The following is a 24,567-nucleotide window of genomic DNA, read 5'->3' on the forward strand; positions in this document are numbered from 1 at the left end:
AGGTCATGATCTCACGGTCCGTGAGTTTGAGCCCCACATCAGGCTCTGTGCTGACAGATCAGAGCCTGGAGCCTGCTTCAGATTCTGTGTCTTCCCCTCTCTCTGCCTGCTCCCCCCCCCCCCCACGCTCTGTCTTTGTCTCTGAAAAATAAATAAACCTTAAAAAATTTTTTTTAAATGTTAACCTCATGTAAAAATAGGTTCACAGAAACATCTAGAATAATATTTGACCAAATATCTGGGTACCATGGCATAGTCAGGTTGATACATAAAGTTAACCAGTATAGTCCTCTAAATTGAACAGGTTTAGCATTGTGAAAGATTGATTGTACTTATTTTTCTCATTTCCCTATGGCGGTGAAACTTTCTCATGACCGTACTGATCCCTTGCCTTGTGCTTGGGAGTCACGAACAGTACCAAGAGTACTGGCATTGCAGTGTTTCGTCTTATCACACCCAAGGCCGGTGTCACGGATGTGCAGCTGAGCAGTAGTCAGTCATTCAGGGCTTTGTGCTTAAAACTACCCCATACTTGCTTTAATGTTCTGCACTTAACCATCTTGAAGTTCTTAACCTTGAACAAAGGGCCCACATTTTCATTTTGAACTGAGCTGCCAAATTATGTAGTGGCCATACCTGTAGAAAGTATGTGTGTGTGTGTGTGTGTGTGTGTGTGTATAGTGTGTGTGTGTATATATATATATAATGTAAATATATATATATAGTGTGTACATACATATTATGTGTATATATATATATAGCGTGTATATATATATATAATATATATGTATATAATATATATATATATATATATATACCCTCATTCACAAATAGTCACTTCTTCATGCCCGTCCCAGAGCTGGGTGCTAAGGATACCACAGTGAGCCAAAGCAGGTATGATCCCACAAGTTGCTGACAGCTGATTGCTGTGGTCTCCTCAGGTCTTCCAAGGGGTGGGGAAGATATTATGTCTCCCGCGGAAGTAGAGGAAACAGAAGTACGTAGGGCAAATTGTGTGTATTTTCACGAAATTAATCTCATTTTTATTGCTGTCCTAACAGGTGGAAGAATCATCTCCGCAAGTGTCTTTGAAACTTCGGAATTTGAGACTGAATAGTTTAACCCCCCGGCAACTTTTCATACCCACAAGTAATCAAGAAACTTAATTTGATTTCAGATTGCGCAAAGTAATTTCTCTCTCTCTCTCTCTCTCTGTCTTTTTTCTATTTAACACAAATGAACATCGTAGCTTGAAAATATTAAGGTACAAAACAGGATATGTGTAACTGGGGTTTTATTTTAAGGTGTTTGTGTTAGCAGATATTTTAAATCCGTTTAATCATAGAAAACCATAATGAGTTCAACATGTCATCATGAGAACTGATAGCATATTTGTATATATTTTTTAAAGTTTGTACTTTAAAAAGTGTTTTGTTTTTGCAATAATGCCTTTATTAACTTCCATGATCATGTTGGGTGGTCTTTGCCCATGGTATGAAGCCATGGTCATGACAGACTGTAATTACGCCTCTCATATTATTAACTGACACACATTTTTCAGGATGTTGGGTCTTCTGCCAAGTGTTCATCTGGCAAGGCTCCTTGCATCATGGCCGGCCGGACCCACTTCACCTGGAAATTCCTTCTGATTTGGGAGTACATTTCTTTTTCTGTATTTGAGATACCATTGACATATGTTACTACTGTGTACCTTGAAAGTGTACAGTGTGTTGATTTGATATTACATTTATATAGTCAATATGATTTCTACTGTAGCATTAGCTAACACCTCCATCATGGCACATGGCTGTTATTTCTTTTATGAATACATTGTTTTCAAGGTATTCTACCACCAGAAAATTATTTTCTCTCAGTGATTTTATTTTTTTTAGAGCTCTATTTATTAACTGGTGAAAGAAAAGGTTAAGAAAAAAAATGTACCCGTGATTCCAATATTTGAAAAAGAACCTTAATGAGCTATAATTCACATACAATTCACCCATTAAAGGGGTAAAACGGAGTCGCTTTTAGTACATTCATGGAGTTGTGCCACTGACACCACAATGGATTTTTGAACACTTGCATCGTCTTCTCCAAGATGTGCCTCTTAGTACCTGTACCTCGTAGTTCTGACCCCCTCGTCCCCTCCAGCTCTGGGCAACACTAATTTACTTTGTCTCCATTGATTTGCCTGTTGCAGACATTTCCTACAAATGGAATCCTACAATATGTGGTTTCCTTGTTACTGACTTCTTTAACTTAGCATAATGATTTCAGACTTCATGTTGTGGCGCCTCTCATATCTTCTTTTTATGAAAGATTAATAAGTATGTACCAAGAGCTAGCATTGTTCCTTTTATTGGGTGGATGTCTTGGATAGTCCATTCAAGGGGAATCACTCAGTCTAACCAGATGAAGCCTCATATCCTTGGTGTATTGATGGAAAATATGGCAGCATATATGGAGGCTGTATTTCTGGATCACACCATGTTGGTTTGAGCCGATGAGACAAAGCCAGGAACCCTGGCTGAATTTTTGCGGGTGGTTCCAGTAGAGCTGCAGGTGACCTATCTTGCTCCCAGTAGTGCAGTGAGACAAAAGGCCTCTATCTCCTTTTATTACCAAATACTATTCTGTCGTACGGGTATAGCACATTGAATTTCTCGGTTCATCAGTTGATGGACATTTGCGTTGTTTCCTCTTTTTGGCTATTATAGAATGTGTTGGCGTACAAGCTTTCTGTGGACATGGATTTTAATTTCTTTTTTTTTTTAAGTTTCTTTTTACTTATTTTGGGCGGGGGGAGGGGCAGAGAGAGAGGGAGAGAGAATCCCAAGCAGGCTCTGTGCTCTCAGCCCAGGAACCCGACTTGAGGCTTGATCTCACAAACCGTGAGATTATGACCCAAGCTGAAATCAAGCGTTGGAGGCTTAGCTGACTGAGCCACCCAGGTGCCCCTGATTTCTTTTCATTATATTTCTAGGCGTGGAATTGTTGGGTCCTATGCTAACTCTATTTAGCCATTTGAGGAACTGCCAGCTTGTTTTCTAAAGCAGCTGTACCATTTTGTATTTATACTTGGGAGTGTGTGAGGGTTCCCGTTTCTCTACGTTCTAGTACTTGCTATTATCTGACTTACTGATTATAGCCATTTTAGTAGGTGTGAAGTGTGGTTTTCATTTGCATTTCCCTTACGGCGAATGATGTTAATTATCTTCTCATGTGCTTATTGGTCATTTGTATGACCTCTTCAGAGAAATGTCTATTCAGATCTTTTACCCATTTTTTAAAATAAAGTTATTTTATTTCATTTTATTATTTTTGAGAGATAGAGAGAGAGAGCACACATGAGGGAGGGGCAGGGAGAGAGAGAGGGACAGAGGAATCGAAGCAGGCTCTGTGCTCACAGCAGACAGCCTGCTGCGGGGCTTGAGCTCAACGAACTGTGAGACCATGGCCTGAGCCAAAGTCAGACACTTAACCGACTAAACCACCCGGGTGCCCCTACCCATTTATAAATTGTTATTTTTCTTTTTATTGAGGTGTGAGTTCTTTATACATTTGACATGCAAGTCCCTTCTTAGAACTACTGTTTGCAAAAAAAAAATTTTCCCATGATGTTGATGTTGTTTATTGCTACTGTTTAGAAATACAACTGATCTTGTATCTTGCAACCTTGCTAACTTCATTTATTAGTTTTAATAGGTTTTTAGTGGATTCCTTAGTGAGGATTTTCTATATATGAGATTATATCATCTGCAAATAGAGATCGTTTTCTTTCTTTCCAATCTGGATGCCTTTTATTTCATTTTCTTGTCTTAATGCTCTGGCTAGAGCCTTTAATACATTGTTAGATACAAATGGTGAGAATGGACATCCTTACCTTGTTCCTGTGAATTTACAAGGCCTGCAAGACAGTCTGCAAAAATGAAAATGTTGGGACTATAAGTGTAAGTTTTAAGTAGCATAGCATGCATTAAAATTGGTACATCTTAGTATATATAATAAATGTATTTCATGAACACATGTACTGTTCTCTGAGGGCAGATGTTATTATGATTGTTGAGTTAAAATCTGTCTTTGTCACCTAAAATAATTGTATAATTAGTCTGGGGTATTTCTGTCTGCAGGCTGTTTTAGGACTTAAACCTTGTATGTTTTACATCTTGTCCTTACAATGGTCCTGGAGTACAGTTATGACCTTCAGTATCACAGGTAGGGAAACTGACTCACAATAACTAAATTTTGTACCACCAGTGAGTACCAGAGCTAGAATTCAAACCCAGATCTGATTTTAAAACTCATATTCTTCCCATTCTTCCAATGCTGCTTTTCAAGCTTAAGGCAAAACCTTTCCCCTTTAGAAAATTCTAGGGGTGCCTAGGTGGCTCAGTTGGTTGAGTGTCTGACTTTGGCTCAGGTAATGATCTCATACTCCGTGAGTTTGAGCCCCACGTTGGGCTCCATGCTGACAGCTCAGAGCCTGGAGCCTGCTTCAGATTTTGTGTCTCCCTCTCTCTCTGCCCCTCTCCCACTCACACTCCATCTCAATCTCTCTCTCTCTCTCTCTCTCTCTAAGATAAATAAACATTAAAAAAAAGAAAATTCTACAGCAATAAGCATTGTATATGGGTCATCCAGAATAAAATATATTCAAAGCACCAAAAAACTGTATGTCATAATTTTGGCTTTTCAAAATCACTTTTTATTCCATTTGGTAGAGGGTTTTTTTTTTCCATACAAATATTTGCAACAATTTTGAAGTCCCCAAAACCATACATAGACGATAAATACCATGCTATTAAAGTATTAAATTTGTACAAAAATACTTTACAGCTTAATACTTGTTTGTTACAAATAAAAATACATATTTAAGTGACTCATGATCTTTTTTTTTCTTTTTTTTTCTTAACATGATTCTGCTTTATACTTTCTTGCCCTGGCGGGTTGTGACATATGATCGAAATAATATATTTCTTTGCACAAAAAGAAAGGTGAACTTTTTCCTTAAACAAAGGACACAGTGTTCAAATGCTTTACCTAAGCAGTCGTTTGAATTACTGACCAAAATGAAGATGTTTGCAAAATAATCATTTCAATATGGAGATTCTACAATCCATATACAGATCTATCTTTTTTTCAATATTCACCAAATAACAGTTATTAGTGTAACTATTCAAAATATCTGAACAAATGAGAACAGTTGCTGACAAACATTAAAAGCAACTGTCACAATTTATTGCTTTGAGGGATGGTAGTAATTGGCAATGCATTTTGTGAAAGATGTATTTACAATTTCGAGAAGTGGCATGGCTCAGAACAAAAGATAGTCCAGTGTCATTTTAAAGTACGTGTCCTGTACACCCCTCTATAAACAGTTTTCCAAACATGTCAAGCAAGATGAGTTTGATTTGCCTATCATTAAGATAAACCTCATTTTAATAGACTCTTCATTCTCTCTTAAGTTCTTAGTCCTGAATTTTAAAAATAAGATAACTCATTCTCAGTGTTCCTAAGCACTCTAATTCATTATCAGAGATTTGCAGCTATTAAAAATGTGTCCTTAAAAAAAAACAAAAACAAAAACAAAAAAACAGGTCACAAGACATATCCTGTTTGTTTGTTGCATAGGGAATAGCATACATCTTAGTTAAGATCATTCCTATATTGGGGGCAAAACATTTACCACCACCTATTATGGTCTCCTACGTGCATCATCGCTGAAACGTTTTAAGAGAACTTTAATGTTACACCTGTACCCCTCCCATGGCAGCAGTCCCCGGCCACATCTCAAACTCGAGTTCCCCTAGGAGAGCCAGCTTTGTGGAACGACTTGGTCAAGTTCTTAACATTAACGACTTCACGGTAAGAAAACTGATTTCAAAGTGAATTAAGGAAATTGTCATAGAGAACAGTTTCAAACAGACATTTCTCTTTTTAAAAAGTGATTGGAAGATGACCTTGTAAAAAATTTCCTCTGATGTTAACTGGGGGGAGGGGTAGCCCGTCTACTTTTCTTTTTCTCTACCATTGGGCTTGGCAGGGAATTGGCTGCCATATAGCATAGTGGTCACCAAGAAAGAAACCTCTTCAGCTTGAAAGGGGAAGTGAACATGAGCCATGAGAGAGATTTAAAAGACCCCTGTGCTTGCGGTTAATGCCACGTGATTATCTGTGCTTTAAATGCCACAGAAATCTGAAAGGGATATTTTAGCACCATGTAGATATTGTCTTTTGTCCTGCTTTATAAAAAGCGTTGCTATAATGTGTTAGTGGGTTCTCGTATCTCCAAATTACTACCATGACTAGGCTGTTGGAAAAAAGCGCTGTTCTGTTCACTCCATTCTCCTCCTGGTAGAGTCTGTTCTATAGACTTCTGTGAGGCCAGTGGGTTTCTACTAATAACCAAGTCCAGCTTATTACCAGATTCTGCTATGAGGGGCACAACAAGGCAGCAGTCAAAGTCTCTCGTTCGGACGTGATTAACCTGAAAAATCAAGAAGGGCCACTCTGAATTATTGTCATAGTCTGAGATAATTCTCAAAACCCAGAGTAACACTTGCCATGTTAACAGGTGTCTGCTGATGCTTAAGTGAGCCCTCTACGCAGAGAGGTCTATCCTTTCTCTGACCACCCTAGAAGGTGGTCATTGGCTGACTTATTCGTTGCTATTAAATTGTAAGGCCCTTGAGAGCTTGGAACAGGGACACGTCCCAACATCCCCACGCTGAGCAGATTGCCTCGCACGTGGCATGTGGTCCTAGTGCCCAACATTGTCCCTGTAATTTCCAGATGAGGTAGCTGAGGCACAGAGTGGTTCAGAGATTTGCCTTAGATCAGCACTTGGTAAGCGGTCCAGATAGGATGTGATCCCAGGCAGTCTGGCTGACCCCAGAGCTGTGCTCTTGGCCGTGATGTTGAACTACCTCTCAGAAGTGAGCCCATCCCCTCCTCAGCTTTTGCATGTACTCATCTTCTTTTATTTCTCCTTGTTCTTCACCGGCAAGGGTTTCTAAACCATCTACGTGCCTGCTTCCACTCTTTGACTTTCCATTCTCAATCTTGCCACATCTGGAACCCGACACAGTGTACAAATGACCCCAACTGTCTAATACAGATACGGTGTTTCCGGGTCTCATCTGCTTTGGCCTTTAGCACTGGCTGTGCCTGACAGCCACACATCCCTAAAACTCTCCTTCCTTGGCTCTCTGTGACATCAGTTTGTTTGGATCCATTTTAACTTGATTTCAGTTCTCGCCTACCTTTATTTCTTCCTGTCCTTTACATTCGTTTTTCTTAGGATTCTCTCCTTGATTCTGTTCTCTTTCTTACTATAAGCCCACCAGAGGTCACTTCATCCAAACCCATGCCTTCAGTAACCTAATCTCCTAAATCTGGCTCTGACGTCTCTTCGGAGCAACAAGTCCAAACTGCCAGTTGCCTCCCAGACTGCTCTACCCGGAAGTACTGAAGGCATTAAGGTCTCAGGTCAGATAGAGGTATCTCACCCACACCTACCTCGTCTCCCTCCCTGTGGTCTTCCCCTTCCCCATTCTACACCAATCCACGTATGGTATTGTTCTATGGTCTTTCTAAATGAACAAATTATGTCACTTTTCTGCTTAAGAAATTAATATGCTTGAGAGCAAAGTCCAAGAGATTTACCGTGGCGTTCAAGGCCCTTCACAGTCTGAACCCAGTCTACCTTTGTAGCCTCAGCTTCCATGAAAGCAGGTACAGTGCAGCCCCAGTTTATAGATTAGGAAGAGCCACATAGAAGTTAAGTAACCACAGTTGTTCTTTCAACAAATATTAGAGTATCTGTGGAAAATAACAGTGTCCCATCCTGCCAGCATAAGACTAATTGTTCCATTGCTATGGTAAAGACGATCGCCAGAACTGGTTTTAAAACCGTAATTGATCAACGACAACTTGCTCTGGTGAACGCGCGTCTGAAGGCCAACCGATCAGTATAGCCTCATGCTTTGAAAGTCAGCTCTTTGGTGCCAGACTCATTCCAGTTAGGTACCCTTTCAAGACTGATGTCAACCCTCTCTTCTTCCTACAAAATGCTATTCCTAACAAGTGTACGTCAAGTCAGGGATTTGCTTAGCTCACTGAAACTATACATGACCATGATGGTATTCCACTCGGTAAACAAGGTTTGGCTTCTTGCTTTCAGATAATTGTGTGAGATGCTGAGATATCGTGTATTGTATACCGGGAGATGGGAGAGTAATGTACCAGCTCCGTTCTCAAGCTGTTGTTAAGCTGCTGGGGAATATACACAGGGAACCAATTTCAATGACTGGTAAATTTTACCAAAGGGAAAGGTTTTTATCCCATATAGGAGGGGCCCTGATCTAGTGTTGAGGCAAAGAAAGATGGGTAGGCATCGGTCAGGTAAGACTTTGGAAAGTTAAATTAGAATTTCACCTGAGGTCTTACCTGTAAGAGTCGGTCATAGGGTTTTAAGCCACCAAGGTCTCCTGGCCCAGCTGGGCGAATGTTTTTGACATATACTCCTTTCTCCAGCAAGCCATCTGCTACGCTGAACCCAAAATCTTCCACATCGGAGCTCTTGTACAAGGTTACCTGCAAAGTGAGAAAATGTGAAGGGGACATTTAGCTTGGCTGGAGACTTTTGTTTTTTAAAAAAATTTTTTTAACGTTTATTTATTTTTGAGACAGAGACAGAGTATGAACAGGGGAGGGGCAGAGAGAGAGAGGGAGACAGAATCTGAAACAGGCTCCAGGCTCTGAGCTGTCAGCACAGAGCCCGACGAGGGGCTCGAACTCACGGAGCGTGAGATCATGACCGGAGCCGAAGTCGGACGCTTAACCGACCAAGCCACCCAGGCGCCCCTGGACACTTTTGTTTGTGAAACTTTTCGTGCCACAGTTGTCTGACAATCTGTCAAACAAATTTACTCAGTAGCATCATAGATTTGTAATACATTAGGCAGCTCCCCATCCCCCTGCTGCTTTCCCCTTCTCCAAGAACATCCTTGGAATCTGTAAAGTCCCACTCAGAACTGAAAAGGAAGGAGAAGGGAACTACTGGAGAGTCCTGGTCTTTTTGTTGTTGTCGTTGTTGTTAATCACAGTCCTCGGATGGGTCTAGGTGAGCATTTTCCCAGGGCAGGCTGACTTCTCTATTTTCCTGGAGCAGCACCCGGGTGTTGGGGGCAGCCAGTAGCAGCCCTTTGCAGCTGCTGGATATCAGGACCAAGCCAAAGGCCTTTCCTTCCTGCCCACCGAGCCCGATGCTGTGCCAGGTAAGCGCTCAGTATATCATTTTCCTTTGAGCAAGCGCCATGGACGCCAATGGTATGGTATCCCAATCAGAACGTCCATACTGAGAGCAAAAATGAGTTAAAAGACCTGAAAGTTTTCTTGTAACTGACACATTCTGGGGTCCGGCCTGAAGAGCAACCAGGCTTTGGTTTTAGCAACTCCAGGCACTGCCCCTTCTCAGCTAGGGGCCTTACTGGTTCCCTCTGCACCTGCAGCCACCTGTCGGTTCAAGCTTCCCATGATCCTCATGCCTCCCATCTGACCACCTGCAAGAGTTACTCTGAGGTTCATACATTCATCCAGTCATTCATACATTTCACCAAATGTGTACTGAGTCTCTCTGATGTTCTAAACATGGTGCTGGGTGCTGGGAAACAGCGGTGAACGAGAGAGGAGGCTGCCTTCCAGAGGCAAGCACATTTATGTGTAACATTTACTGAGCATATGCTGTCCCAGACCCTGTCAGGGGACATACTGAGCACTTTGTGCTCACCTAATGTTTTAAGCTGGCCACTGATACCGCTAAGATTTGCCCGATGCCCTCCATACAAACTGATGCACTCTTCAAGCAATGATCTGGGCTTTCTGTCTTAGGCTAATTATTTTTAAAAAATGTTTTCTTGTCTTTTGTTTTCATGCAAGTAATACATGAATATGTGTCTGTAAAACAGTAGAAAATTCAGAGCTGTACAGGGCAAAAAGTAAAGATGACACAGGTCTATTTTTTATACCCACTTAATGTATTTCAGAGAAGTCGAGAATATTGAAAGAACTACAAAAAAAAAGTGGTGTTTGTGGTTTTTTTTACTTCACTGGGCAGAGCGCTAAAATATCAAGCTGGCTGAGTCAGTACTATTCACCAGACAGCCCTCATGGTTATTGCCATATCAGAGGTGAGGAAATTCAGTTTTATAGAGGTTAAGTAATTCTCCCAAGGTCACAAAGGTAATGAATAGCAGGGCCCTGTCTGATTCCAGACACCGCACACTTATGCCTTATTTCATAGGTTCTAAGATAGGCATATATATATATATATATTTAACTCTCTGAAATCAGGTGAGTTTCATAATAGATGGCATCTTACCTAGACCCTATGAATTAAGATATATAAACATTCTACCCTTACCTGGCTCTTTCCTACAAGTACACTGGAAGGATTTTGTTGCAACTTTGCTTTAAGAGAGAGAGAGAAAAAAATGCGCTTTGAAGTGAGTTCCAGAACGGAAGCATCCACACCTCTCGGGAGCATGTTCCAAATGCAGAATCTCAGCCCCAGCGAACTGGCACCTGCAGATCCCTGGTGATTCCTGTGCACATTAGAATTGCTCCACGTGGTACTCCACACACAAGAGGGGCTATCACATGTTTGGAAAAGAATCGAGGGAACTAAAGTTTAATGGAATGATAGCCTTTGCAGGCTCATTCTATCATTGTGTGCATGTGAATGTATGTGTATGTGTGTGTGTGTGTGTGCGTGTGCATGCACCCTACTATGTGCCAGGCACTGTTTTAAGGACTAAGGACATAGCACTTAAAAAATAAAAAGATACAGCAGTGAGCAAAACATAGCCTTCTTGAGTTTATCACCAGTGAAGATATCTGATTTAATCCTCGTAACAATCCTTAGAGATGGGTAAGGGTCTCAGGTTTTTTATTTATTTACTTATCTTTAAATTTTTTAGAGAGAGAGTGAGAGTGGCAGAGGGACTGAGAGAGAGAGAGAATCCCAAGCAGGCTCCACGTTCAGCATGGAGCCCGACGCAGGGCTCAATCCCATGACCCTGGGATTAAGACCTGAGCCAAAATCAAGAGTTGGATGCTCAACCGACTGAGCCACCCAGATGCCCCAAGAGTCTTAGTTTTAAATGAGGTAGTGTATGTGAAGTTTTAAAATCTGAAATGACTTGACTCCCAAGGAAGGATCACTTACATGGCACTCAGTTAGTTGTACAGGTATAAAAGTAGAAAGACTTACTTCACTATGGAAGGGGTGTGTGTGTGTGTGTGTGTGTGTGTATGTGTGACTACATGCGTGTGCGTAGCTTAGTAAAATCCAGCCCCCATCTGACGTGCACCCTGATGATGCACAGGGAGCAGTAGGTCTCTACACGAATGAGAAAGTTCCCTCCAGACCAAAACTCATTAGGAGGTGAGGAGAAGTCTTTGTTGCTGACCCGGGCTCAGGTGGCCTTGGAGAGAATATGGAAGATTCACCCTCCCCCACACCCATCAAGCTCACTGAGTGGGGAAAGAATCTGTTTTTTGTTCACTGATATATCCCAAACCCCTAATACGGTGTCTGCCACATAGTAGGGTTAGTGTTTTGTCAAATAAATGAAAGGACTGGTTCTGACATACCGAGTGGTTGACTATGGAAGCCAGTCAAAACTGGCCAAGAGGTGCTGTGCGCATGAACTAAGAGGCATTTAATTCAAGCCGTGCTCCCCACTCCCTCTCCTGCCCCAGGGCTCTGCTGGGAATTCTCAAAGCTGCAGCTGCAGGGTGGCTGGGTGGCTGGGTGGCTAGGTGGCTGGGGCCAGGGCAGGATGAAGCTCAATGGCGACACCGTGTGGACGTGAGAGGTGAGACAACCTCTGACGTTGAAGCCAGGCCTGCCCTAAGGGCTAAGGAAGCCCCCCCCTCCCCCCCCCATTCTTGGGCAGGGCAGGGAGGTAAGATGGAGCGTCCTCCAGCAGGAAATACCAGACTTCTTGCTAATAAGAGATGAAGCCTGAGCCTTGAATGAGCAGACTGAAAAGCAAACAGGATGTTACTGACTACCATGTCTGTGGAGTAGACCATACAGACGGGGAATTGAATTCAAGCTCAGAGAGTTAGTAGCCAGCAACAGAGAAGTGGTTCAAACCCAAGAGGTTCTGACTGCGAAGCTGAGATCTTTTCAAGGCACACTATCTCCTTAGCTAGCGTGTGGTTGTTTAATGAATACCCATTACAAAGAAGAATTTTTAGGCCTCTCTATAATTTTTTTTTAAATTTACAGTTTATTTATTTTGAGAAAGAGAGAAAGTGAACAGAGGAGGGGCAGAAAAAGAGAGGGAGAGAGAGAATCCCAAGCAGGCTCTGCAATGTCAGCGTGGAGCCAGATGTGGGGCTCGAACTCACATGAGTTCGAACTCACACGAAACCGTGAGATCATGACCTGAGCTGAAACCAAGAGTAGGGTGGTTCACCGACCGAGCCACCCAGGGCCCCTAGGCCCCTCTATAATTATGATTTGGCCTCAGGCCATAGTTCAGGTGAGGTCTGCCCCTTTCCTAAGGTGGGGAGGGGAGTTATCGGAGAGAGGTATTAAAATTTTTTTTTTAATTCCCAGTTTTGTGGAGATATAATTGACATCCAGCTCTGTATAAGTTAAGGGACTTCGCACACATATATTGCAAAATCATTACCACCATAAGTTGAGTTAGGAGAAAGCTATTTTTTAACAAAAAATTTCAGATTCAAGAGTAGAGAGGCTAGAACAATGAATCCTCATAGACTCATCACTCGGATCCTACAACCCTTCAGGGCAGGCCACACTTGCTTCATCCACCCTTCTTTTTCCTTCTTTGGGGGATTATTTTAAGGTGAATGCCAATCCTTAAGTCATTTCCCTCCTACATACCTCAGGATGAATCTCGGAGGGGGGGGGGTGGGGAGGGGCATGATCATTCTTTTTACATAACCTCAAGGTCATTAATTCATTCACAAACTAACCCCTATTCCTTGACACACTCCAATACCTAGTCTGTGACAAAATTTCCCTGATTGTCTCAAAAGTGGTTTTTAGAGTCGGTTTGTTCAAATCAGGATCCCAACAAGGTCTACACCGGAATGTAAGGTGTCTTATGTGTCCTCTCATCTGGAACATGCCCCCTGCTGCTCCCTTACTGTGGGAACAGCGCCTTTTGTCCCGCAGTGCACTCTTCTAGAGCCCATTTCCCTGTAAATGGAAGTTACCTCGGGATCCTTGATTGGAGTCAGGGTCAGCTTTGTGGGGAAGGGTGTGCTTCCTATGACGTCACGTCATTCAATGTCTACTCGTCCCACTTTCGGGGGGGGGGGCGCGTGTCCAGGTGGGGACAGCTTCATTCCTCCACTGTAAGGCTTCCCAACAACCTCTCTTCTAAATGTAAATTTTGACTGATGGTGACCACTGTCTGAATCAATTAACTTCATTAGGGGCTTCAGAGTGATGCTCTTTTTCTAATCCTATAATAGCTTCCATATTTGTTAGCTAGAATTTTTTCTTTTTTTTTTTTTTTTTTTTGAGAGAGAGAAAGAGAGTGAGCATGAGCAGGGGAGGGGGAGAGAGGAAGGGAGAGAGAGAGAGAGAGAGAGAGGATCTGAAGCAGGCTCTGTGCTGACAGCAGATGGTCCCACGTGGGCTCGAACTCATGAGATCACGACCTGAACCGAAAGTCAGACACTTAGCTGACTGAGCTACTCAGGTGCTCCAGCTAGAATTCTTTGGTAAAGAAGTCTCCTTTCATCAGTTAGTGCTGTTTGGTTACCCTGAAGTGCAGCTCGTACCAGAAAGGCTGAATGAATTCTAATGCTTTCATTTTTAGTGTAGGGAATTGGTACACTAAACACTTCCAATGGTGTCCCAAAAAGGGTTTTTTTTTTTTTTTTTTTTTTTTTTTTTGGTGGGGGGATGACTTCTGTTAAGTAAAGTATCCCTGCAAACCTCTGGGATTATATATAGATAAATGGATTTCAATTAATTTCATCATTACTCTTTTGGGTGCTCAAACGCTCTCATCTTTGGCTAAGGGGACTCTTTCATGTTGACTTCGATGTCCTTTTGACATGACCCATTTGTTTTGGTAACTTCTTTGTTTTCTGGCTCCAAGATATCATGACTCATCATGAATATTTCCTGTTCCCAATCTGGAATCAGCCACTCCTCCAAGGTGACTTGACTGGAGGAAACATTTTTATATTCTAGCTCCTTTCCTCCCATCCTCATGCTCCTTTATCAGAGGAAGGAAGAGGAGGAATGGGGGCAGAAGGCCAAAGACAAGGAGGAGGAGGAGGACGTGGATGAGAATGAGGAAGAGAAAGCAAATAGCTAATAGGACTGGTGATAGTCTGCCATTCTTTGGGCCCTGCTTCTTAGTAGATGATTCTCTTTATTCAAGGTTCCTGCTTCTGTGCCTCTCTTTGGCTTTGTGCCTTGTGTGTGGGATTTTGTATCCTTTTGCCCCTTTGTTTCTAGTCATGTTCCCACCATGTGACAAGTAGTGCTCCTAGGGAGGGACGTCCCCACGACTCCTGGAGGGCAGTGCATCCTAGTTCTTTCTGCTCCACTTATAGCTAGGTGTGGGTGAGGGTCCTGGAGACCCTGTGCTTCTTGCTGGATGGGTAGTGGGGCATCTGCTCTGCAGGCCCAGCCACACTCTTGAGGTGCACCCGGATGTGAGGGTTGCAAAGCCTATACATGCAATGGACATGGAGAAGCCCACTTCTGTCTTAGATCTAAGGCATGTTTTCCAACACAGGGACCAGTATTCTTGCGTTGGGGGCAGCATTTGGTGTGGCCTAGAATAACAGTGAAGTTCTTCATTGCTCAGTTGGCCTGTGATTCTTGGATGTCAGCTCCATAGCCAGAACCCGGGAGGGGCACCAAACAATGCCAACACCAGTCAGGAGTAATACATTAACCAAAATATTCGAGTTGGATGTCAACCGGAGCAGGTTAACAGATTAGCTCATTAACTTTAAGGTCAGAGTTGTTGGCCAAGAGGCTTGGTTTTTCTGAGCCTCAGACTTTGATGGAAAACTCTTCAAGATAAGAGGCAAACCAATGGTTTAAAATTGAAACTAATCTGAAAAGAAAAAAGTTGAAACTAATGTGTTTCGCTAGAATGATTTCCTAAGTTTAGAGGAAAAGGGATTTTCAGAACTAACTCTATGGTTCTCCTGGAGATAGCCCATAACAAAAATGAAATTATTTTGAAGTGACACAAAGGAGAAGATTTGTGCCACGTAGCTGCCTCCCTCCTGCTGGCATGGAGACTGGTGGTGGTTACTTCTGATTTATTTCCCGTCCAAAAGGAATTCTAAGGATTCCAAGGTTTCAGTCCCCCCACGCTTTTTTTTTTTTTTTTTGCCACAGACGAATTCCTTATGCAGGCACTTTCTTACATACGATTGCTTTTGAACGCCTAGCAATCTTGTGTAGCAGGATTATTCCCTTCCTGCTAATGAGAACACTGATCTTCAAGAAGTTGATGGACGTACTTGTCCAGTTACAATGCATAAGCTCTGGGATTCAGTACTTGAATATCTGACCTCATTTGCTGTGTTCCTTCCACTAAATCATGATTCCCACCCCCCCCCTCCCAGACATATAATCTCCTAGCTGGTCAGGCAGCCTTTATCCATTTCCAACCGCCCAACAAGCGAAAGATGAATAATTTATCATTCTGCTGTATTTCTTTTCATCAGAGCCCCTCCGTGGCTTTCCATGAACATCTGCCTGAACTTCTGCTCCTTGAGCTCTTCATGTTCCCCTCTGGCTCCTGGGAACGAAGTTTTCTTGTGGGCTCTCTATTCGGTGCTGACCCCCAGGATGCAGCCGGGGAACCTGGACTATGAACACCAGGCTACACTTTTCTGTCCTAAAAGGGCCAATGAGCCTCTTGAAACATAACTCTGGGCCAGAACGTGGTTTTACAAAGCTCAGTTCAATCTTAACTATTCGTCCGCACACGCTGCGATTGCTTCTGACCCTCCCGAGAACAGAAGCTTTAACAGGAGGCAGAAGTGTTCACCACGATTCAACTTGGGCCTTGTTTTTTATTTCTAAGCAAGTCTATTCACATGTCTGAACAATGTCCTCAAGGCAAAGATTAGAAACCTACTGTTTCTGGTTTCGGTTTTGACACATGTGGAAGTCTTTAAGCGGGCAGAGGCAATTCTCCCCACTTGGGTTTTAAGGGCCATTGTGTCTGCTATCTTGAGCAAGTCACGGCAAGTGACAGTTATCCCAGAAGCACTTCTGAAGCCCTGGCAGGCTTCCTATCATTCAGCCCCTTGCCTGATGGCCTTAAGGGCCAAATCGACACCTACTTCACAGAGATTGTACTCCTTTGCCCATAAATCACCAGGCACTTGGGTTTATTCTTGCAGACACTACTGGGGTAGCTCTCTGCCTTTAAACCCGATAATTCAAGTAATGCTGGCTTGGAGGATAATCTTATGACTACTTGTGAGGCTGGAAGAAACAAAGGTATGGCCTCCCGACTGCATTCTTCCAGCCCAGGAGGAAGCGACTTCAGTTTATGCCACTCAGACTGGGCTTCAAGACAAACTGGGTCAGGAAAGACAGCTGCTGCCCCGTCTGGGGATCCTCCTTGGCAGGGGAGAGAAAGGGACAGCTGCTTCAAACACTGCCTCCTGCTGCTTCCTGGCAAGTGTGTGGCACCACAGGCTTGGGAAGTAGGGGCTCGACAACAAGAGATTCCGTAGCTTGGATTTTGGCTCTAAGTATGAGCACGTCAGGGCTGACTGGGCCCTTGGAGAAGGGAGTCCTAACCAAGGAGAGCATCACAGTTTTTAAGATCTGAGATGGATTTATGTGCTGCTTTCCCAGTTCATGTCAGAGCAACTTCACCTCCATCACTTCATGCCACATCAAAGAGAAAAGAGCCAGATCAGTCTCCAAATTCTCTGGGAGATCAGACCAAGCCATGGGCACCTTGGTCACCTGTTGTCATGGGCTCTGTTGTCAGGGTAGGCAGTCAATTCGGTTCTAACAGGATGCCTGGAGGCCGGCAATGAGAAAGGCCTGCCCAGCTATCCTGTCCTGGCAGGAAACTGGGTCAAACCAGAAAGGCCTAAGATGGCGGGTGTCACGACAGGAAACCCCTGACCAAGTAAGGAAGAAGAGGCTCGAAATCCTGCATCTCCTCCCCAAGTAATGAGTGTTCCACCTCCTTGTTGACAACTGTCAAGAAAAGACAGAAAACCCAAACCCCAGGGTGCACATCTCTCTCTCTCTTTCTCTCATTTGCCCAATCTCACATCTCAAGAGTATACTTCCACTTAAAAAAAATTTTTTTTTAACGTTTATTTATTTTTGAGACAGAGAGAGACCGAGCATGAATGGGGGAGGGTCAGAGAGAGAGGGAGACACAGAATCTGAAACAGGCTCCAGGCTCTGAGCGGTCAGCACAGAGCCCGACGCGGGGCTCGAACTCACGGACTGTGAGATCGTGACCTGAGCCGAAGTCAGACGCCCAACCGACTGAGCCACCCAGGTGCCCCAGTATACTTCCACTTTAATAAACATTCCTGCTTGTGCTGTGTGTGTCCACTATGTTGTGTGTCTATCCTTGAATTCTTTCCCATAAGGAGACTAAGAACCTTCAGCGACATCTTTGGGATGAACTGAGCCGAGGCCCCAGGGCACAGGGTCTCCCCGGTTCACCCAGCAACACTGCCACCAGCCTCTTCCCTTGCTGCCGCCACCACTAAGTTAGTCAGCTGGCAGAGTCTCTGTTCCAGGGTTTTTCTCAGGACAGCCTGGTCCGCACCTGCTCCCTCTGCTCCTGCCTCTGCTTTCTGGTTCCCAGGTCTGCCCTGGCCTGGCTCTTCTCCAGCTGCTGAACCTTCCCATTTCCCTCTGTAACCTACTGACCTCCAGTCTCCTTAAGTCTCTGTGGGCCTCCTCGCTTCAAGGGCCACCCGCATCTCTAGCCGAAAGGCCTTCCGCTCACCCTCTGGGCTTGTGGGAATTCAGGGCCAGGCTCACTGTCATTCAGGAAGTCGGACACTACTACAAAGTTCCTCAGAACAAGGCGAGAGCTCTTATCTGTCTAAGGCAAAGAAAGAGACAAGCCCCGGGCAAGACCATTGTCGGCGTAATCCTTACTATAGCCAGACAAGTAAGAGGACAGAACACTGGTGAAGGAAGAGGTTCTGCGGGACCTGTCTCCAAGGACCAGGACATCAGGGGAACAGAGTGACCCTCAGAGAGCTACGCCATCCGTAACTGAACATCCTATAGATAATACAGTATCTTACAACCTATAAACGAACATACTTGATCACGACAGAGAGACATAGAAACATCAGGAAGAGACGAAGGCTCCCCGGCCAGTGTTAGACTTAAGGGAAGCTACTAACGTTGGAGCTATAACATAAAGCACATCGGAGCACTGAGAAGGCCTGAGGGTCATCTGAGTCTGGAGGCCTGCCAGTCTGTTGGCCTTAACATTTCTATGGCTCAGAGCTCAGACTCTGCAAAGGCGGATGGTAACTTGCTGGAAAATAGTAAGATGCAGAATGGGCTCTGCCACGTAGGGTTGCAAATGAAAAGATAACCTTAAAGGCTCTGCTTTTCCCCCCCTATAAGTCACAGAGCGGCTTTCATCCTAACTTGGAAATCTCATTCTAGCATTATTGCTTCCCCCTCCCACACTGACTGAGACATACAGAAAGTGTCTCTATCCCCCTTTGAAAAAGCTTTGTCGTCCCACTCATCATTAATGAGTTAAAAAAAAAAATACATTCATTTTTGAGATGAGCCTATCATTTTTATAAGAACTATGTTTTTTATGGGGTGCCCAGGTGGCTCAATCATTTAAGCATCTGACTCTTGGTTGTGGCTCAGGTCATGATCTCACCTTTTGTGAGTTTGAGCCCCACATCTGAGCTGACAGCGAGAAGCCTGCTTGGGATTCTCTCTTCCTCTCTCTCTGCCCCTCCCCCACTCGTGTGTGCTCTCTCTCTCTCTCCAAAATAAATAAACTTAAAAAAAAAAAAAAAACCAAAAAACCCCAAACGCCTGGGTGGCTCAGTTGGTTAAGCCGACTGCTGCTCAGGTCATGATCTTGTGGTTCATGAGTTCGAGCCCCATGTCGGGCTCTGTGCTGACAGCTCAGAGCCTGGAGCTTGCTTTGGATTCTGTCTCGCTCTCTCTTTGCCCCTCTCCCACTCACCTCTGTCTCTCTCTCTCTCTCTCAAAAATAAACATAAAAAAAATTTAAAAATAACCCCAAAACCCTCAAAAAAAAGAATTACATTTTCGACATTTTGAAAAGTATCATAGAATACTTAGACAAAGCGGAGGGAATGATCCCTCCGGAGGACTGTCAGGGCTGAATGCCATTACTCATTGAAAACATACAATGCAACCTCCAACCTATATTCTACACATCCACGTCCCTCCAACAGTGTTCTGATTATCAGCTGCCCCTGGTTTTACAGGGAGAGAATATGTCTGTCAGACTGAGGTAGTGACTAGTAGTAACTAGACACACATCCATTTGTCTTTGTAAACAGATTCTCATTCTGGTTCATATCTCCTCTCGGGGGCTCTAAGGCAGCGGCTGAATCTTCTCTTCAGGCTGGGACTCTGCGGGGATCTGATTTTCTGGGTTACTGACATTGCACGGCTAAGGCAAGACTCTGAATGATGGTGGCTTCCTCAGGGAAAACGCTATTTGTGAAGGCTCCTTTCCTGAGCAGGATCCTGCCCCCTCCTTTGCTAAATGAGAAAACTAAGGTGTAGACAAGTGACATGGCTAATGACTGTCAGACTGTGACCGAACCTCGGTCTGCCTGACGACGAAGTCTGTATTCTCTCTAACAGATCACCCCTTGCCTGGAGAAACAGAAACCGCAGCTAGCAAAGAGGGGTAGACAAAAGCAAAAGGTTCATATATTCAGTTTGTCATTTTTAGCTTCTAGTGACTTCCATAGTAAGACAATTCTATACTAGCTATTTGGAGAAGGTCTACACCTGCCATGAGGACTCACTTCATCTTGAGTACCAACTCCAAATATTTGGTGAAGAAAGAGGCGTGTGTCTGAATAAGATATGTTTTTGCATTTCATATTACCTCCTAGGGCTGAGCCTCTTTTCCTGACTCAGGAAGAATATTGCAAAATCAGCTGCCACTAGGCACTGAAAACGACACTCCTTACAAGGGGAAAAACAGCTTTCTCATATCAAGAAAAACAAAGATCCCCTCTGAAAACATTCAGATATACGGAAAACGCAAAGTGAACTTGGGCTGGGAAAAAAGTTGATGGTGGCAAAGGCCGTAAGAAACAAAGAGGTTCCTGACAGATGACTTGAATGTTCCAGGGTCATGCCACCAGCAGCCATAAATAAAAGTAGATGCTGAGAAAGTATTTTTAAAACTTTTCCGTAAAATGATAAATACAAAATAGCTGCATACAATTCAGGAATACAATTTTATTTAAAAACACAAACGACAAGGCAAAGGAAATGTCAATCATAATTAAAAAAAAAAAGCGCAGGGATGGGGCGCCTGAGTGGCTCCAGTCGCTTAAGTGTCCGACTCTTGGTTTTGGCTCAGGTCACACTCTCACAGTTCGTGAGTTCGAGCCCCACATCGGGCTCTGTGCTGTGTCAGCGGGGAGCCTGCTTGAAATCCTTTCTCTCTCTCTCTCTGCCCCACCCATTCATGCTCTCCCTCTCTGTCAAAATAAAGAAATGAACTTTCAAAAAATTAAAAAAAATTAAAAAAAAATTTTTTTTGCAACGTTTTATTTATTTTTGGGACAGAGAGAGACAGAGCATGAACGGGGGAGGGGCAGAGAGAGAGGGAGACACAGAATCGGAAACAGGCTCCAGGCTCTGAGCCATCAGCCCAGAGCCCGACGCGGGGCTCGAACTCACGGACCGCGAGATCGTGACCTGGCTGAAGTCGGACGCTTAACCGACTGCGCCACCCAGGCGCCCCAAAAAATTTTAAAAATTTAATAAAGTCCAGGGGCGCCTGGCTGCCTCAGTCGGTTAAGCATCTGACTCTTGATTTTGGTCCAGGTCATGACCTCATGGTTTTGTGAGTTCAAGCCCCTGGCAGCAGGGAGCCTGTTTCCAATTCTCTGTCTCCTTTCCTCTCTGCCCCTCCCCACTTCTGCTGTCTCTGTCTCTCTCAGATAAATGGACTTAAAAAAAAAAAAAAAGAGCCCAAATGTTCTGAATGTGGGGTAACTTTCTATTTTGCAGAAAAATAATCTTTTTGCTTTCAAGTATGCAAAGAAGTGAAGCTAGAATTTGTCCCAGAAATAGAGTAAGTGGACATAAAGGATATTTAAGCATCAGAAGGGAAAGGGCTATCAATGAACCGTAGCTAAGATCACAGGCTCCTTTTCTGCAAAGAGAATCAATCTGGTAAGCTACAGTACAAACCGGAATTCATTTTAAAGATAAAACCCAGAAGGCTAGGGCTAGGGCTGAAGATGAAGCCTCATTTCCCTTTTACCTTGCCACCCAGCTGTTGCCAATGACCTCCCTGAAACAGAGAAATCGCCTCCAGTAGCAAAACCTTAAGAAGTGATTCTCAGGGGCGCCTGGGTGGCGCAGTCGGTTAAGCGTCCGACTTCAGCCAGGTCACGATCTCGCGGTCCGTGAGTTCGAGCCCCGCATCGGGCTCTGGGCTGATGGCTCAGAGCCCGGAGCCTGTTTCCGATTCTGTGTCTCCCTCTCTCTCTGCCCCTCCCCCGTTCATGCTCTGTCTCTCTCTCTGTCCCAAAAATAAACGTTGAAAAAAAAAAAATTTACAAAAAAAAAAAAAAGAAGTGATTCTCAGTCTTTCTGGTGCGAAAGAACCCACCGAGGAGGTTGCTAAAATGCAGCTTCTTAGGCTGTACTCCCAGAAAGTGCTGACCGGGTAAGTCTGGGTGGGGTTTAGGAAACTGAACTTTAACAAGCATCCCATGTAATCATGGTAAAGATCATCAGAGATTTTTAGGCCAAACTTTTTAGGCAAACGTTTTAGGCCAAAATTTTTAGGCAAACTTTTGGCTGAGACTCCAATAAATTTCACAAGCGGCTTAATATGAGAGTACGTTTGAAAAAAAAATAAAAAATAGAAAATATTAGTGTAAACCGTGCAGTCAAGTTTTGGATTCATTCCTATATGAGCGTGGATGTATGCACGTCCTGAATCGTGAAGTCAAATGTATTTCGGGTGGTCTCGGCCAACACAGTCTGAGAGGTAGTGGCCTCAGGACTTGAGTATTATCTCCCTGGGACCCCTCTCACTGTCCCCCACACCGTACCAAATATCAAATCATCATGTCAGCTCTAATGTCCTCCCCCATTCACACGGCCAACAAAGGAAGTGGGGCTGCATTTCTTATGTTTGTTCTAAATGTCATGAAGGACAACTAGCTTATGGGGCTGAGGAATGAATGTAGACAGCTTGAAGGAAGACTTTGTCAAACCCGGAAGAGCTTCAGACATATCGGATGGCGTGAAGTGAAAGAAAACCATATTGACCCTGACCTGAGCTTAGGATTTTCCGGAGGTCTGAAGGAAGAGAAGGAACAGCAAGGAGGACTGGTTGGAAAATCATAGGCAAATAATGGAAAGCAGCTGAAACCCAAGAAATTGGAAGATAAGCCCACGCTGTCTTCTCTCTGCGTGAAGATGACGTTAGTAACCCGCCATGCAGAGTTGGAGCTGTTTTTGCTTTATGTTTTTTCTTCCCAGAAATGAGGATGGATACTTGCCCACTCATCCGTATCCTCTTGACCTAGCTCCTATCGAACACAGTATCGGTTTGTAGGTGCTGGCTTGGACAAAACCAGACCTGTAACCCGTCCTCAAGGACGCAGATTTCATCAAGTAGCAAACAGCCACAAGAAAGATGGCGACCGAAAATGACGCCAAGCCCGTTCAGGATGGCGTGCCATGTACCTCGTCCAGCCTCTTCGCTCTCCTCTTTGCTGCCCCTTGGGAACTCCTCTACCAGATCCATTCGGAAAAGTCCAGCAAGGGGGCTCAGGGAACTGAAAGCCAGCCCTCATCCCGCTTGTCAAGCTGTGTATCCAGCTTGGGGTTACCTTCAACTTGAAGAAGGAACGTTTTTCTCATTCCATGGCCACCACCCAAAAGAGTGCCTTTTCTCATTTTTACAAAGGATTAGTACAGGCTGGCAGCCCCCCACTGGGAGGATAACTCAATCCCATCAACAAGTCACTGCGCTTTTTCACGGTGTCAGGCAATCTCGCAGCGTTCAAAGGACACCCCACGTACAACATACAAGCACAGCCACGGGCTGAGCGGCTTTTCTTCTCACGCACTTCAAGACTGGAGAACGCACTTAACAGCAAACGCTGGATGGCCTGACGAATAACCGAACTCACTTAAAAAATAAAGGCTACCCGGGCTGTGAGCATACACCGCTCCCAGATTCCCCACGGTCAGCCTGCAGCCTCCCTGGCTACCTTTTCACTCAACTACGTCTTCTTGTGTGCCTTATAATGCCCAGCACACCATCCACTTACGAGAGTCCTGTTTTATTTGGGATCAATTCAGACGATGCCCTTATTGCCACCACTAAGGGGAAAAGGTCAAGTGGGTCCATCCGTGTGTGTGACCCGGTGGCCTCCGGGTTCACACACTGCCACACAGATGTTCCAGCGATAGGCCACACACTGCCACTCATCGGGCTGGCAAGCGGATGCTGCCTTTTCAAAAAATAAGATCGATTTTCGGCATCGTCACTTGTTTCAAACCTCAGCGGTAACAACTTGCACACCCCATTCATCGTCATTATCTTTGCTAAATGCTTTCAGTGCAGGAAGGATGGGGAGACAGGTATTTGCACGGGTGCGCTATCAATAATCTTTTGAGGAAAGTGCTTCGCTCTAGAAGGAAAAATGAGTCTATTTTATACTTGCTATTTTCCTATCCTGTAGATGGGGATAATAAATATCTGCTCAGAAGGGCTATCGTAAGGGCTAAAAATACAGAGTATCGCATATAATAGGAACTCAATACATGTTGGTATCTTTTCCCTTTGGGGCTGGAGGAGGATGGGTTATCACGTAATCTCTTCTCTGCCTGGGCAGGAGAACTTTTGAGAAGAGAAGGCAGGATTCTTAAGACACCTGAGGGAATCAGGTTAGGCTAACTTTTTCTTAGTACAGCTGAAAGAGCACGGACTATATAGCTCCTGCTATTTAACCACCATGGGGGACCTTACAGCCTCCTAATGGTGTTTGTCAATTAGCATAAGAGGACGTTTGACAAGCAGTGAAGACTGTGTCTACCAAACAGACGCATCGATTCAGGGTAGCTGGACACACAAGCTAACTTGTGGCATGGGGCTAACCTGGGTCGCCGCCCTAAAATATCCAAAACTTCTCTGCTTTTCTGTACGTCTGCAATTCCTCTTAACGCACAAGGCTCCAAGCCAAGGCTTTGATCACTTGATCGGGGTATTTCCACTCCCTCCATGTACCACAATCTTTCACATCCCTTTGCACAAGCTTCCT

General features: G+C 44.2%; 2 protein-coding genes across 10 annotated transcripts in view; one reads left to right on the plus strand and one right to left on the minus strand.

The window, feature by feature from the left end:
* HELB (DNA helicase B) overlaps positions 1 to 2,340 on the plus strand; it is a 34,231-nt gene extending 31,891 nt beyond the window's left edge. The window contains exon 13 of the mRNA XM_043562980.1: positions 1,062 to 2,340. Coding sequence (XP_043418915.1) covers positions 1,062 to 1,166 — 105 coding nt within the window. The 3' untranslated portion in view covers positions 1,167 to 2,340. The remainder of the gene's footprint in view (positions 1 to 1,061) is intronic.
* A 2,342-nt stretch (positions 2,341 to 4,682) lies between these two features.
* The window catches only part of GRIP1 (glutamate receptor interacting protein 1), a 687,726-nt gene continuing 667,841 nt past the window's right edge, over positions 4,683 to 24,567 (minus strand). For all 9 annotated transcript variants that reach the window (XM_043562978.1, XM_043562973.1, XM_043562977.1 and 6 more), the window contains 2 exons: positions 8,449 to 8,595; positions 4,683 to 6,487 (listed from right to left, as the gene is read on the minus strand). In XM_043562978.1, coding sequence (XP_043418913.1) covers positions 6,260 to 6,487; positions 8,449 to 8,595 — 375 coding nt within the window. In that variant the 3' untranslated portion in view covers positions 4,683 to 6,259. The remainder of the gene's footprint in view (positions 6,488 to 8,448; positions 8,596 to 24,567) is intronic.

Source organism: Prionailurus bengalensis, chromosome B4 (genome assembly GCF_016509475.1).
Source record: "Prionailurus bengalensis isolate Pbe53 chromosome B4, Fcat_Pben_1.1_paternal_pri, whole genome shotgun sequence".
Taxonomy (NCBI): domain Eukaryota; kingdom Metazoa; phylum Chordata; class Mammalia; order Carnivora; family Felidae; genus Prionailurus; species Prionailurus bengalensis.